At 30.3% G+C, this 12764-nt stretch overlaps 1 protein-coding gene across 4 annotated transcripts in view; it reads left to right on the top strand.

Annotated features, from left to right (window-relative positions):
• LOC145690198 (band 7 protein AGAP004871) overlaps positions 1 to 8142 on the top strand; it is a 402706-nt gene extending 394564 nt beyond the window's left edge. For all 4 annotated transcript variants that reach the window (XM_081764850.1, XM_081764849.1, XM_081764848.1 and 1 more), the window contains 2 exons: positions 2769 to 2870; positions 4637 to 8142. In XM_081764850.1, coding sequence (XP_081620976.1) covers positions 2769 to 2870; positions 4637 to 4738 — 204 coding nt within the window. In that variant the 3' untranslated portion in view covers positions 4739 to 8142. The remainder of the gene's footprint in view (positions 1 to 2768; positions 2871 to 4636) is intronic.
• The last annotated feature ends 4622 nt before the right edge of the window (positions 8143 to 12764 follow it).

Raw genomic sequence — 12764 nt, 5'->3', positions numbered from 1 at the left:
GTCCCTGCAGGCGTTTAATAAAACCTCTGTACTTTTTTCTATTGTCCTCACATCATATTCTATCAGATTGACATTATTAGCATAAGTTAACCTGATCAAAGCCATTCAGCTTTAGGCGCTGATTGCTTGTAAGGGTAGTTGGTCGGTTTACGACCGTGCCTTTTCCCTATCTCGTTTATTGAAGTTGTCTGAGACTATATTTGGTTGGAGAGAATATTTTATCTATCTCGTTTATATAAACAACCTTTTTTACAACAGGTGTTCACGTTTACGTGTTGGACGAAACACATTAGAAGGCGATTATCAGATACTATAATTGACAAATCACATTCGTGATGTGATAATGACTCTTATCAACAATTTCATTCAAGACCACGAGAAGAAAACGTCTCACAGTCAATTGTTTAATCACACATCGTGTTGCGTCCAGGCCAAGAAAGCGAAAGTGCTTAATCAACAGTCTCTCGCTCCTGGACGACAATACGTATGCACTGATGCCCCACCAGAATGTTACATACACCTGTGGGTACACACAGCACACAAAGTAGCTGTCTTACATAACACGTATGTCGAGATAGTTTGAAATGAACCTTTCCATTTGATGGCACTTAATAAAATATTAATCAAAGATAAGATTATATAAGAAACTTACATGGGTTTATATATTTTTCAACTACAACATCGTTACACAATAAAAACATATGCTATTAATCACAACCGACAATATAATTGTGACTTTATTACTTATGGTAGCTATAGGATGTAAATTGAATATTTAGAGAGAACAAGTTTCTTACCTTGCATCCTAGATATAACAATGTCATATCAGATGTTTCAAGGCTTCATTGGTCCCTTTCTCAACGTATTTCCATCTGCTACACTACCAACTAAGACATGTTTATGAATCCTTTCCTTCTGTACAACCTCATGCTCATCTAGGAAACCTTTGTAAGGAAATTACAAGTATGTTCAATCTATCTTTCACAAAGGTTTTCTGTTTAATGGTAGGTTTATACGAAAGGAAAGAATCTATCACCATGTCTTGATAGCGTAGCAGAAGAAGATATATTGAGAAAGGGGCAGATACACAGTAGGCACTCTTTAACCGGCATCCTACAACTCGGCACATTCTGTAATCCGGCGCTGATCAAGCTGTTTGTGTTATATATATATTGGAGTTTATTGACCACCAGGTCTCGCTATTGCACTCCCCGTGTCTTAAGTTCGATCTGTGTTTACCGTGACTCACAGTTTTCATTTTAGTAGAGATTTTTCTGTTTTCTAACCGGTTACATGTCACGTTCGCACAACATTACAACTGTGTGCATACAGTGTACTGTACTGTAAAATGTTCTCGAAGCCCAGGTCGAGTTCTTCAATTGCTAATAAGCGTAAGCATGTGGCTTTCATTATACAATATAAACTACAGATAATTAATTGTCTCGAACAAGGCGAAAACAGAAATTTCATAATGTGTGATTTCAATATTGGTTCTTCGTCAATTTACGATATATATATATAAAAAAAGAAATACTTTGTACAGTAGTATATTTATATCTTCTGTACATGTTTAGAATGTGCATAACAACATAAAATACATCTTTGAATCGTTTTCGTTTTTATCTAAAATGATTTATCTTTGGAACTCCCGTTAAACTATATTGACGTTCGATAATCCGGCAAAATTGCTAATTCAGTATGGCTGTAGAACCGAACATACCACGTTAAAGAGCGCCTACTGTATCGTTATTTCACTTTTGTGCTGCGCTTTGGCACCATAATATTCTCGTGTATTTCTCCGCTATAAATAACGTGACCTAACTCTAGTTTTTGTACTACATATATATTACTTTAAAAGTTCTGGGACGGTATTTATCAAAATTTTTAGTTTTGCTTTTCAATTATTTTGGAAGAAATTAAAAGTAGTTCGAATTTTACATGTAATGATTCTTTATTATGACTAACTGAATCAGTAATAGAGTAACTCCAATAAGCAGTGTATATACTATTCTTAAAACAGTTGAATGAATGAAATGACACATACTCTTCCAATTGTTCTTTAGACTCATACAATTATAAAACTTCTTAATACATCTCTTCAGCTAGAATACATAGAGTTTCTCCTGCCTGCTAAGATAAGATTCTCATGTAAATTAAAATTCACTTGTCATTTTTTCCCTATATATATATCCAAACTCAAGTCAATACACGCTAGTTCAACTCAGATTGTATTATCAGGAATAAAATTAATCAAGATGTACTAAATCTGGCAAATAAAAAGACTGATCGGCCATAGTGTTTTTTTTTTTTTTTTTCCCAAGAACTGCTTGATGGTGGAAGCACTCTGATAAGGAACATTGTCACCGATCAAAAATTTCTAATTCTTTTAGGAATTTTCCAATATCTTCTGTAAAGTATTGAATTCACTGCTGTTTCTTCTGAACAAATTCTTGGATTATTTCTCTGCTATTAATATATATATATATAACACAAATAACTTACTTGAGATTGTTAATGTTGAACTGTTTTCGTCGCGTGTAATTCCTTCGATCTATAAAAGAAAAGAAAATAGTATTTTGTCCCTTTTAGCTTCATTTGTTGCCCCGTGATGAAGAGTTTATCACACTACATCGTCCAAGATCATAAACTTGAAATACTGTGAAGTTACAGAGACAATTCTAAGCACATAATATGTTGAAGCTAAATGAAAAATATATATGTAGATATTTATATATGTACTTACATGAATAGCTTGTTGTTTGTTGTAGGTCATTGCCGCTGAAGGTGAACAAAAGGCTTCGCGTGCCCTGCGAGAAGCTTCTGAGGTGATTGGCGAGTCTCCTGCTGCTCTGCAGTTGCGTTATCTTCAGGTAAGAAAATACGTATAAACAAAGTGTATTTTTTGTCAGACTGTAAGATATTCAACACGGTTTATTAGGAATATTTTCTTTTTCTCTTGCAATTCTTACAAGTATGAAAAATCTAACGCATTAAAGTATAATACCTTAGAAACTCAATATCACGAAGTTCTAGATGCAGTTGCTAAAGCTAATTTATACAGGAAATATTATTAATGAAAGACGTAAAGGGAGTTGGATAGGTTAATTCATTTAAAGTATCATTCCATCATTCACTTGACAGGACTGACAAATATTACTTTCATTTTAATGTTAATTACCTGATGTGCACTAATAAAGCTTCGCTTGAAATGCACCTTGTCACACACACAGGTACGTGTTCCTTGTAAAAGAAATTTGGTGGTTCGGTGTGCTGATGAGAAACTCCAACAGTATAGTACAGGATTACAACATTTGATATAACCTCTGATAATTGGCGAATAGATAGTTAATCTATGCATAAAGCCACATGATTTATCATACTGATCACGCAGTATAGGTACAGACAAAATAACATAGGATTACTTTATTTTAATCGAATTCTTTCTAACTTTTGAACAGCTTCTTCTAAATTATATTTTATATTAAAACATTTCAAGTATTATTATCATTAATATTCATTATACACTCATAATCGTCGAATACTTTTCATTACATTAAAATAATTCATATTCCATCAACATTACTTAACATTAGATTCCATCGAGCTGTTTCCAAAAGATAACATTAGACATTCGATATACTCATAACTTGAAATCGTAAAATATTGTTTCTCACCTATGTATCTTCTTGACTGCATACGGTATCAGAGGCAAAATATTGTTACAATACAGTTGGATTTTGCAATGTACATGTCGATCCGAGGCTTTGGTTAATTTAGAGCTGCATATTTAATCTAAATTATTCAGCACAAAACACTAATTTACACGTATATCCTCAATTCGACTATTATCTAATAGCGATTCGAAAAAAGTTTTCTTACATTTTAATTTTAACATCATATGATGCGGACCAGAACGCTTATTACGCTTCTTCCGAATATCCTGTAATGCGATGGTGTAGATGTACAATAGCGGAGCATCACACGCTCACCTAAGCACCTGACTGTAGACAATGGTAATCTTAGCCATAGACTTTTCACCGACCATTTGTTACCTCCGTCAGTACAAATCATGTAAGAAATCAACGTTGTTCAAAGAATTATATAATCGACAACATACCTATACTGTGGAAGCAATTTAAAACTGAGTTATCTTTGTATTAATTATAAATGTGCTTATTTATTATTAAAAAATAAATAAATAACCTTCATGGATTAATGAAGCATTGTTCTGGGTTTTCTTTCTACTACATATGTGTTTTTTTTTCTTTAACTGTAATCAAAGTTGGGGATATGAAATCGATATATTTTATATCTGTATCAATAACATCAAAGTTTACCACAATATGTAATTTAAAATAATGATTACTTAATTGAATTCCGTTTAGTATTCCTTATGACCTGAGCGAACGCTTTTATTTCTACTGCCGGTATCTATACTGATGAAGACAATAAATCATTGCTGAAATGTCTTCAGTCGAGATTATAGTTACTTACTGATCGGTTGCTTAGGTAAGTACTAGTTTTATTAGTATTAGATATGCATTCCATGAATCATTAAGTAATATCTTATGTATATGTCTTAAATATTTTCATTAACATTGATATGACTCTGATTGATATATTGGTGTATTTACAGACACTGAACACCATCTCAGCTGAAAAGAACTCAACAATCATATTCCCCTTGCCTATTGACCTTCTTACTTACTTCATGAGGAAGGGACAGAAAGACTCTTAACATGGAACATTGAAAGTGCTTGGTCTCAGAGCTTTCTCTTCTTTCTCCCTAGGTGTTTAGTTCTGGTAAAAGTTCTGAGAAAGTAGCACTTGTAAATCAATCATTTCTGTTTGTGAAAAACACCTCCTGAAGCGTCTCAGGGTTTAACCGAATTGTATGTACAATTAACTTATATGACCAAAAAAAAATCGAAATTCTAATTAGCTAAATCGCTTTAGTTTCTTAAAATACAAATAAAAAAAAGACTTGTTACGAAAATATTTCTAAATTTGTCTCCGGAATAATTTAATTTAAATTTACGAAAAAAGAAGCCAATGTTCATTTGACAAATAAAAAAAATAGTGTTTTGTTTACACATAAAACTAAAAGTAACAATGTGCCTAGTAACAGAAAATTCTTTTATGCAGGTAATATGTATATATATAGTGTGGTTAAAAAATAATTTTACCAACAACGATGTATTGAGATAAAGTTCCCAAAAAATAAAGAACCTTAGATAGGATAGAACGAAAGAAAATGTACTTCTAGTCGAGTGTATTTTTTGAAATGGGAGAAGAAAGGTAGAAATTATTTTGTATAACAGTGAAGTTACTAGTATTCTCTTCTTTCACCTTGAGCATTCTAAAGAGAATATTTCTTAGTGTGTTGAAATGGTAGTAATTATTTCTAACTGAAATGATAATCAAGTATCCTTAAATCAATGGCATGAAACATTAAATTATTAACGTCATAATTTTGCAATCTACTTTTTTTTTTTAATGGAGTCTTCAAAATTTTGAAGAATATAAATATTTATATACAAAAATTCATATTGTTTAGTTAATATATAAAATAAATACAAAATAATTTTGACTGTAATTAGTCGTAAAAGAAGGGTTCTTTAAACGTTTCGTAATGCCTGTTTTCTCTTCTTAGTTCCTACTACCTAATAAATATTGCGTCTGAAGATGTATAAGAACGAACAGAATTCTTTGCGTGTCAAGTTCATCAATTTGTAATTATCTGATAAAACAAATTAAATTGCTTTATCGTGTTATCAATTAAACAAAGAGTTTAGAAATGTGTTCAGGTACTCCAATGTAAGGGAAAAGATTTAATCGAGAGCATAGTACTATATATATTTTTGCCTATATGTTATTCGAGATTAATAAATTTTAATGAAAGAATTAAATTTGTTAACGGAAAAAAGTGATAAAATATAATTAGACGTGTAATTTAAGTAAAATGAATTCTTAATTTGATTATATATATATATATATATATATATATATATATATATATATGTAACAAATACTTTCATTTGTATTATATGCTAATTTTTTTTTTTTTTTTTTTGTGTGTGTGTTGCGTAATCAAAATATTCGTTAAAGATAACGCGGCATATAAATACTAATAATATAAGTTTCTTTCTTTCAACTGTCCGTGAAAACTTTATGCTAAAAGTACAAAATATTAATTATCAGACCTATTTAATTTCTACTTAATGATTTCTATATAACATTTCAGAGTGTGTCGAAAATAAAATATATAGAGGGTTATATATTTTTGGTAGTTTGCTATGCCATTCAGTTTATTTGATAATGTAACAAAGGAAATGTACGAAACAAATCCTTAACCCATACTGTGATACATGTAATACAAAAAAAGAGTTTCCTCATTGTTAGTTAAATGTATGTCGTGTAAAAAAACACATAATTATTTGTAATGGTAAATGCTACATTGCGTTAAATGTGAATATATTGAAAGAAGTTATATAAATATATTTAAAATATATATATACACAAATTTTCAATTTGTTTAACACTGTGAATTGTGGAATACAAAGCACGTGCACTTTGATATTTTTTAGACGGTCAGAACACTTTAGAGAAAATAAAAAAAGGAAAGCACAAGTACAAAAGTTATTTTGTCATGTTCTTACGTGTATTGTTTGTTAGAACTGGTATGTGAGTAAAAAATTAATATGTTATAAAAATAATAAATAAATTTTTAGAGTTAAAAGATTAAGACCTACATAGAAATTTAGGTTTTACTAAATGGTTCGTATTACATTTATTTCTGAATCACAAATAACCGAGATTAAGATTATTGAGACTATGTATCATGTGTAATATTTAATTCTAAAGATATTAAACTTATATATGTCAGCGAATTTGAATCGAAACAGAAATGTTTATTACATATAGCAGATTCGTGGACATTTAATACATTTGTTTTCTAATCGTGTGCTTAAAATATTGATGGTTTATACGTCTAATTGTTTTACTTAGCTATTGAAAATATAGTTATGAAAAACGTCCATTACGAGAGAGTACTTACATCAGAAAGTTCAAGAAAATGAGATATAATGTTTATGTAGTTTATAAAAATAAATCGTTTATTAGTAATAAAAGTATTAGTAATAAACTATGTAAGTAAATTATCAAATTTTTATATTTTAACAATGTGTTGAATAATGTGCGTTAATATCAGAGTGTATAAGTACTTTAGACCATAATTGTTAAAACCATGACATATTATAAACAAATTTCAGATTCATATTTATCTCAATAAGATGATGAAAACTATCAGCAAAATAATTTGTATATGCTATATTTAACATATTAAATGATAGAATTCTGAACATCTCATACTTTTCACTCAAAAGTGCATAAGTGAAAGAAATTCCTATATTGTTAATATATCAGTTATATCAAAAATCTCGGCTGATTAGATTTCAGTACCGTGATTAATTAATAATCTCGGCTGATTTGATTTCAGTACCGTGATTAAATAATAATCTCAGCTGATTAGATTTCAATACCGTGATTAATTGTAAGATGTAAGAACGTTATACAATACTTTATGAAGTCATTTATAAGATATTAACATGAGACATTGTGTTCGGAAGTGTACATTTTTTAGTCAATAATACAGTCACGTTCAAAAATATTTCCTTCCTATGTCAAGCAGTTAGACATAAGTGAGGAAATATGAATATTATTTTATTTTATTTATAGATATGTGATTTCGTTTAAAGTAGAAAACTCTGTTGTTTATTTGCTCGATTTAGTTTTTAAAATTAAAATAAAATGTACCAAGAAAAACATATTGTTTTGGACGTGACTGTACGTAAAAACATAAATGTTTACTTTCTAGTTCCTATCACGTACTTAATTTTATTCCAATTGTTGTTATCGCATAAAAGAATCAGTTAGTTTGTCTTTATTCCATGTATATTTGAGCATTTAAGACTTATATTTGTGTGTGCATTAAATGTAGTGCAAATATTTGTACAATTAAAGACATTGCTTTTGTATCCTATACTTTCATAAGTCCGTAACATGGATAAAACTTTTGATCTTAATTGTATATAACAGTTTGAATTTCCCTAATTTAGAATTTTTTCTTTGAAAATGGAGAGATTTATTTATTTATTTATTTTATACTTATATTGTGCTCTATTATATTTTAGAAGAGCTTAGATTCATGTTTCTGGTGCTAGTTTAATTAGCAAATACTAGCTATTTTGTTTAAATCTGTGCTCAAAGATTTTGTTTGAAACGAATTTTGATATGTATAGCTAACCGAAAACTCATCCATAAGGTACCTACTCAGTAAAAGAACATCGATATTAATTTCTGATTGTTTTCATATACAAATATGAGTATACACTTATATATTAATTCACTAATATGTTAATGGTTTTGCTGCTCTTTTAGAAATGATTATTGTTTGCATTTTGTATTCTTACGTATACGAACAAAAACACCTTAGTTTCACTTTTGTCAAAGTACAAATTGTTTGTGTTTCATTTTTGTTCAATTAATTATTGTGCATAGCATGTCACTTTGTACTATAATTTTCAGTGAATAAAAATCGATTTGAAAAATATTATTGTTTCATATATTCTTAATTAATTTATTTACAAGACACAAAAGTATGCTTTTTTAAGTTCCTTTAAACTTCAGTGACGAGTATAATTGTTAGGAAAATAAGCTTAAAAAATTTTTAAAAAAACTTTCGTCTGTAAGTGTTCCGTACAGTTTCAACCACTTCTTCGATGGCCTTGTTTAAGTCACTCATATATCAAGACCGAATCGCTTTATAAACACATTTTGCACTTTTGGTGCAAGGATAATTTTTCGTGAAGAGTGACATAACAAATTATAAACTAAATTATATTTCAAGGTATATAAAATAACAGGTTGCCCCAGTTCGCGTTTAGCGTTCTGATTGGCTCCTTGTCCGTGACTTTTGCCCATCTTGAAACAGTATACCAACTAGTGTAATTGCGTATACAGTGTTTCCCTTGTTCTCTTGAACGATACTTCGCGATATCCAAGGATATTATAAAATAGAGGATCTGCTCATATGTATCTTCACCCTCTTAACTGAATGAAGCCAAAAATACAACCTAGCATTGGCATGTCTGATTGGCTACTCTCGTTTCCGCCATATATGTTAGTTTAAAACATTGCGATCTTCAAATGTTGACATTGAGATCTTCATATGTCTGATTGGCTACTCTCGTTTCCGCCATATATGTTGGTTTAAAACATTGCGATCTTCAAATGTTGACATTGAGATCTTCATATGTCTGATTGGCTACTCTCGTTTCCGCCATATATGTTGATTCAAAACATTGCGATCTTCATATGTTGACATTGAGATCTTCATATGTCTGATTGGCTACTCTCGTTTCCGCCATATATGTTAGTTTAAAACATTGTGATCTTCAAATGTTGACATTGAGATCTTCATATGTCTGATTGGCTACTCTCGTTTCCGCCACATATGTTGGTTTAAAACATTGCGATCTTCAAATGTTGACATTGAGATCTTCATATGTCTGATTGGCTACTCTCGTTTCCGCCATATATGTTGGTTCAAAACATTGCGATCTTCATATGTCTGATTGGCTACTCTCGTTTCCGCCATATATGTTGGTTTAAAACATTGCGATCTTCAAATGTTGACATATAGTGTGTCTGTCGTTTCTTTTTATTTAAATCGTTGCTTCAGATTTATATTATAGAATGGTTACATGTTGCACGTATGGGTGTACAAATAGGAGTAAGAATAACCTTTCACAGGTAAGAAAATCTCCAATCATAGGATACGTATGGCTTCACGATTTTGTAGTATGGGAACATCCTCTATTTTATAACATCCTTGGCAATACCTCCACATGACGTCACCGACCGCAAATTATCCTGGAAAAAATGAGAGCAGAAAGGCTAAATCAAGAGTCCCCTGATTACATTTAATGTTCTTGAATACAACTTTTTAATTGTTCATTATTATTTCCGTCTTAAAAGAGTTCATACCTTCCCGAATTTGCTCAGGAAATTTCCTCTGAACTAGTTTTATCTTTTTATTTAATCCTTTAAAACAGTAGTGAATTCAAACATTTTTCTCTGGATGGGAGTTGAGGGTGGACATATTGAAAGAAGATAAACATTTTACCTTGTAAGTATTCTTCGAAAACGTCCAAAGCTTTCCCAATGGAAAGGGAAAATATTCTCTTTTTTTCTCAGTTTGTCTCTGTTTTACAACGGTCTGATAGAGATTAAAACCTTAGATGATTATAAATAGAGATTTAGTAAATGATGAATGACACTTATGTTGGTTTGGACAAAGATTATGGATACTGGTAGTGGAAACTATGAATTATATGTGAAATTGTATAAGGAACATTGAACAGTAAACAGTGGAGACAAGCCTGAGTGGTGATTTACATTTCATGTGGTTCAGTAGTAGAGTTCAGCTGTGATACAAGGAGTCCCTGGTTCAACACAGCCATGTGAGTTTATTGTGGATAACACCATGTCCGTTATTTTCTCAAGATTCTCCCGTTTTTTTTTTGTTTTTTTTTTCATATTCTCATTTTTCCAATTCTTTCAAAATCATTCTCTTCCATTAATCATCCGTCTCCTCCAGAGTAAAGGACAATCATGTATGTTAAAGATTTTTCTGAGAAATATCATAAATAAGGATATAAGAGCAGATGAAAAGTAAAATGTCAAAAGAGTGGCATCTTTCTGTATACATGTAAAACCTAATTCTGCTTTGTTATTTACTGAAGAATGCTATATAGGATGCATATTTTATATTTAAAAAAAAGAAAGAAAGAAAGAATTTACCTTACATCCCTGTAATAAATTATAATTCATACTGTTTCAAGGTTTCTCTGTTCTCTACTTCAGCAAATCGGTATCATATTGAGTCAGGAATCTGAAGCTGCTTCATACAAATTGATACCTAGAGTTGCTGCGCCATTCAAGTTCTTCACCTTGAGAAATATTTTCTGGAAGAAGTGAATGAATGTTAGTGCTATGATCTTCATATTTATTTCTTAATATATTGTTATTTTGTTTGAGACAGAACTTTTCTACAATTTGGACATTTTATAACTTAACAGCACAATTCGAACACATTTTCAGTATCTCAAAAATATGTAAAGTGCTTTTCAGCCTAGTAATGGTCTTTCAAGAACATTTTTAGCAATTTTGACCATAATTTTGATAATTTGGAAGTATAGAATGAATTTGCATTGATTTCATTTTAAAAAGGTATTTTATTCAAGTTGTGGGATTTTCCAGAAGAAAAAAATGAGTATCATGTCACACGTTTCGTAAGAAGAGGGAAAGAAATTACATTAAAGAAGAGGACAGGAAAGTCTTAAAATAATATTACTTATTACAAGGATGTATGGTAAGATTTTTTTGCCTTCTAAATATAGCTTTGTTAGCTTATCCTAGTATTGTGCTATTTTTAAAAGAGAAAAGTAACATTTTGCTACAAGCCAAGTCTTAATTGCTGCAACTACAATACAATAGGTTTATTATTAATATTATAATAATAATAATAATAATAATAATAATAATTATTATTATTATTATTATTATTATTATTATTATTATTATTATTATTAGTAGTAGTAGTAGTAGTAGTAGTAGTATTTCGTTAGTTAATCTTGATTGTTGAAATATTTAATGTTGCTAGCCTTGATATTTTAGTAAACACAAAAAATCCTCTCTCTCTCTCTCATTAATACAGTATATAAAGATATTTACACGACACTTATGAACATAATTCACTTAGTCCCTAGTCTAAATCTAAATAGTGTATGTTGTAGATAAAAGCATGAAACTTGGCATTGAAGTTCTTTATAACTAATTAATATTTATTTTTAAGCGGTGGCGTGCACGTGGATCTGCCGTTTTAGAAGTCGGTGACGAAAATACATTTAAAAAAAATAAGTTTTGCATAGATTGTTCGATCTTTTTATGTTGTTTATAAGACAAAACTGCTTTATTGGTACAGTTTTTTGTGCGAAATTTTAAAGTTCTTCACAATTTTCCAATAGGTAAAGATCTGGTTCTAAAAATAAATTTCTTCGTTTATAATTAGCTCATAATTAGTTCATAGTCAGTTATAATGACAGGTGAAATCACTTCTTTTTTTACCGCAGATAAATTCACCGAAGATAGTTTCATACATTCTCATTTAAAAATAAACACAAAATCAAAGAAAATCTTAACACTTACACCTTGTCAGCTCTTGAGTTTCTGCTCTAGATAAATAATTTGAATGTATCTCTGTACATCTGAAACTAGGTATGGGTTAATTACATACAGCAATTTACTGGTGTATCCTATAGGATACATAATTAATACTTAAAAATACAAATTTATCTTACCTTTCCTTCCCTGTAACGTTATCTCTATTGTATATCAGAAGTTGCGAAGATATTTTGTGCTTAGTTAGTTCTAATCTTGGGAGGATATTGTCGCCTAAGGCAATTCTAACGAGACACAGGGAATACAAATTCACTGTAGCAGTGACTTCTATGAGAGACAGGCAATGCAATATAAGCAACAGAAGTACGATACAAGTTATAGCTGATACCAAATAAATCAAGATCAATTAACTGGATTCGTATTCCTGGGCTCAAGAATTGACAACAGCTTCATAAAAACTGATTCCTGCAGCAGCTGCGACATGAGTGCTTAATTTATTCTGCAATTTGTCAAAATTTTTT

Source organism: Thermobia domestica, chromosome 7, assembly GCF_964235325.1.
Source record: "Thermobia domestica chromosome 7, izTheDome1.hap1.1, whole genome shotgun sequence".
NCBI classification, from domain to species: domain Eukaryota; kingdom Metazoa; phylum Arthropoda; class Insecta; order Zygentoma; family Lepismatidae; genus Thermobia; species Thermobia domestica.
Note: the sequence above shows the minus strand (reverse complement) of the source record. Positions and strands in the feature narration are given on the sequence as shown.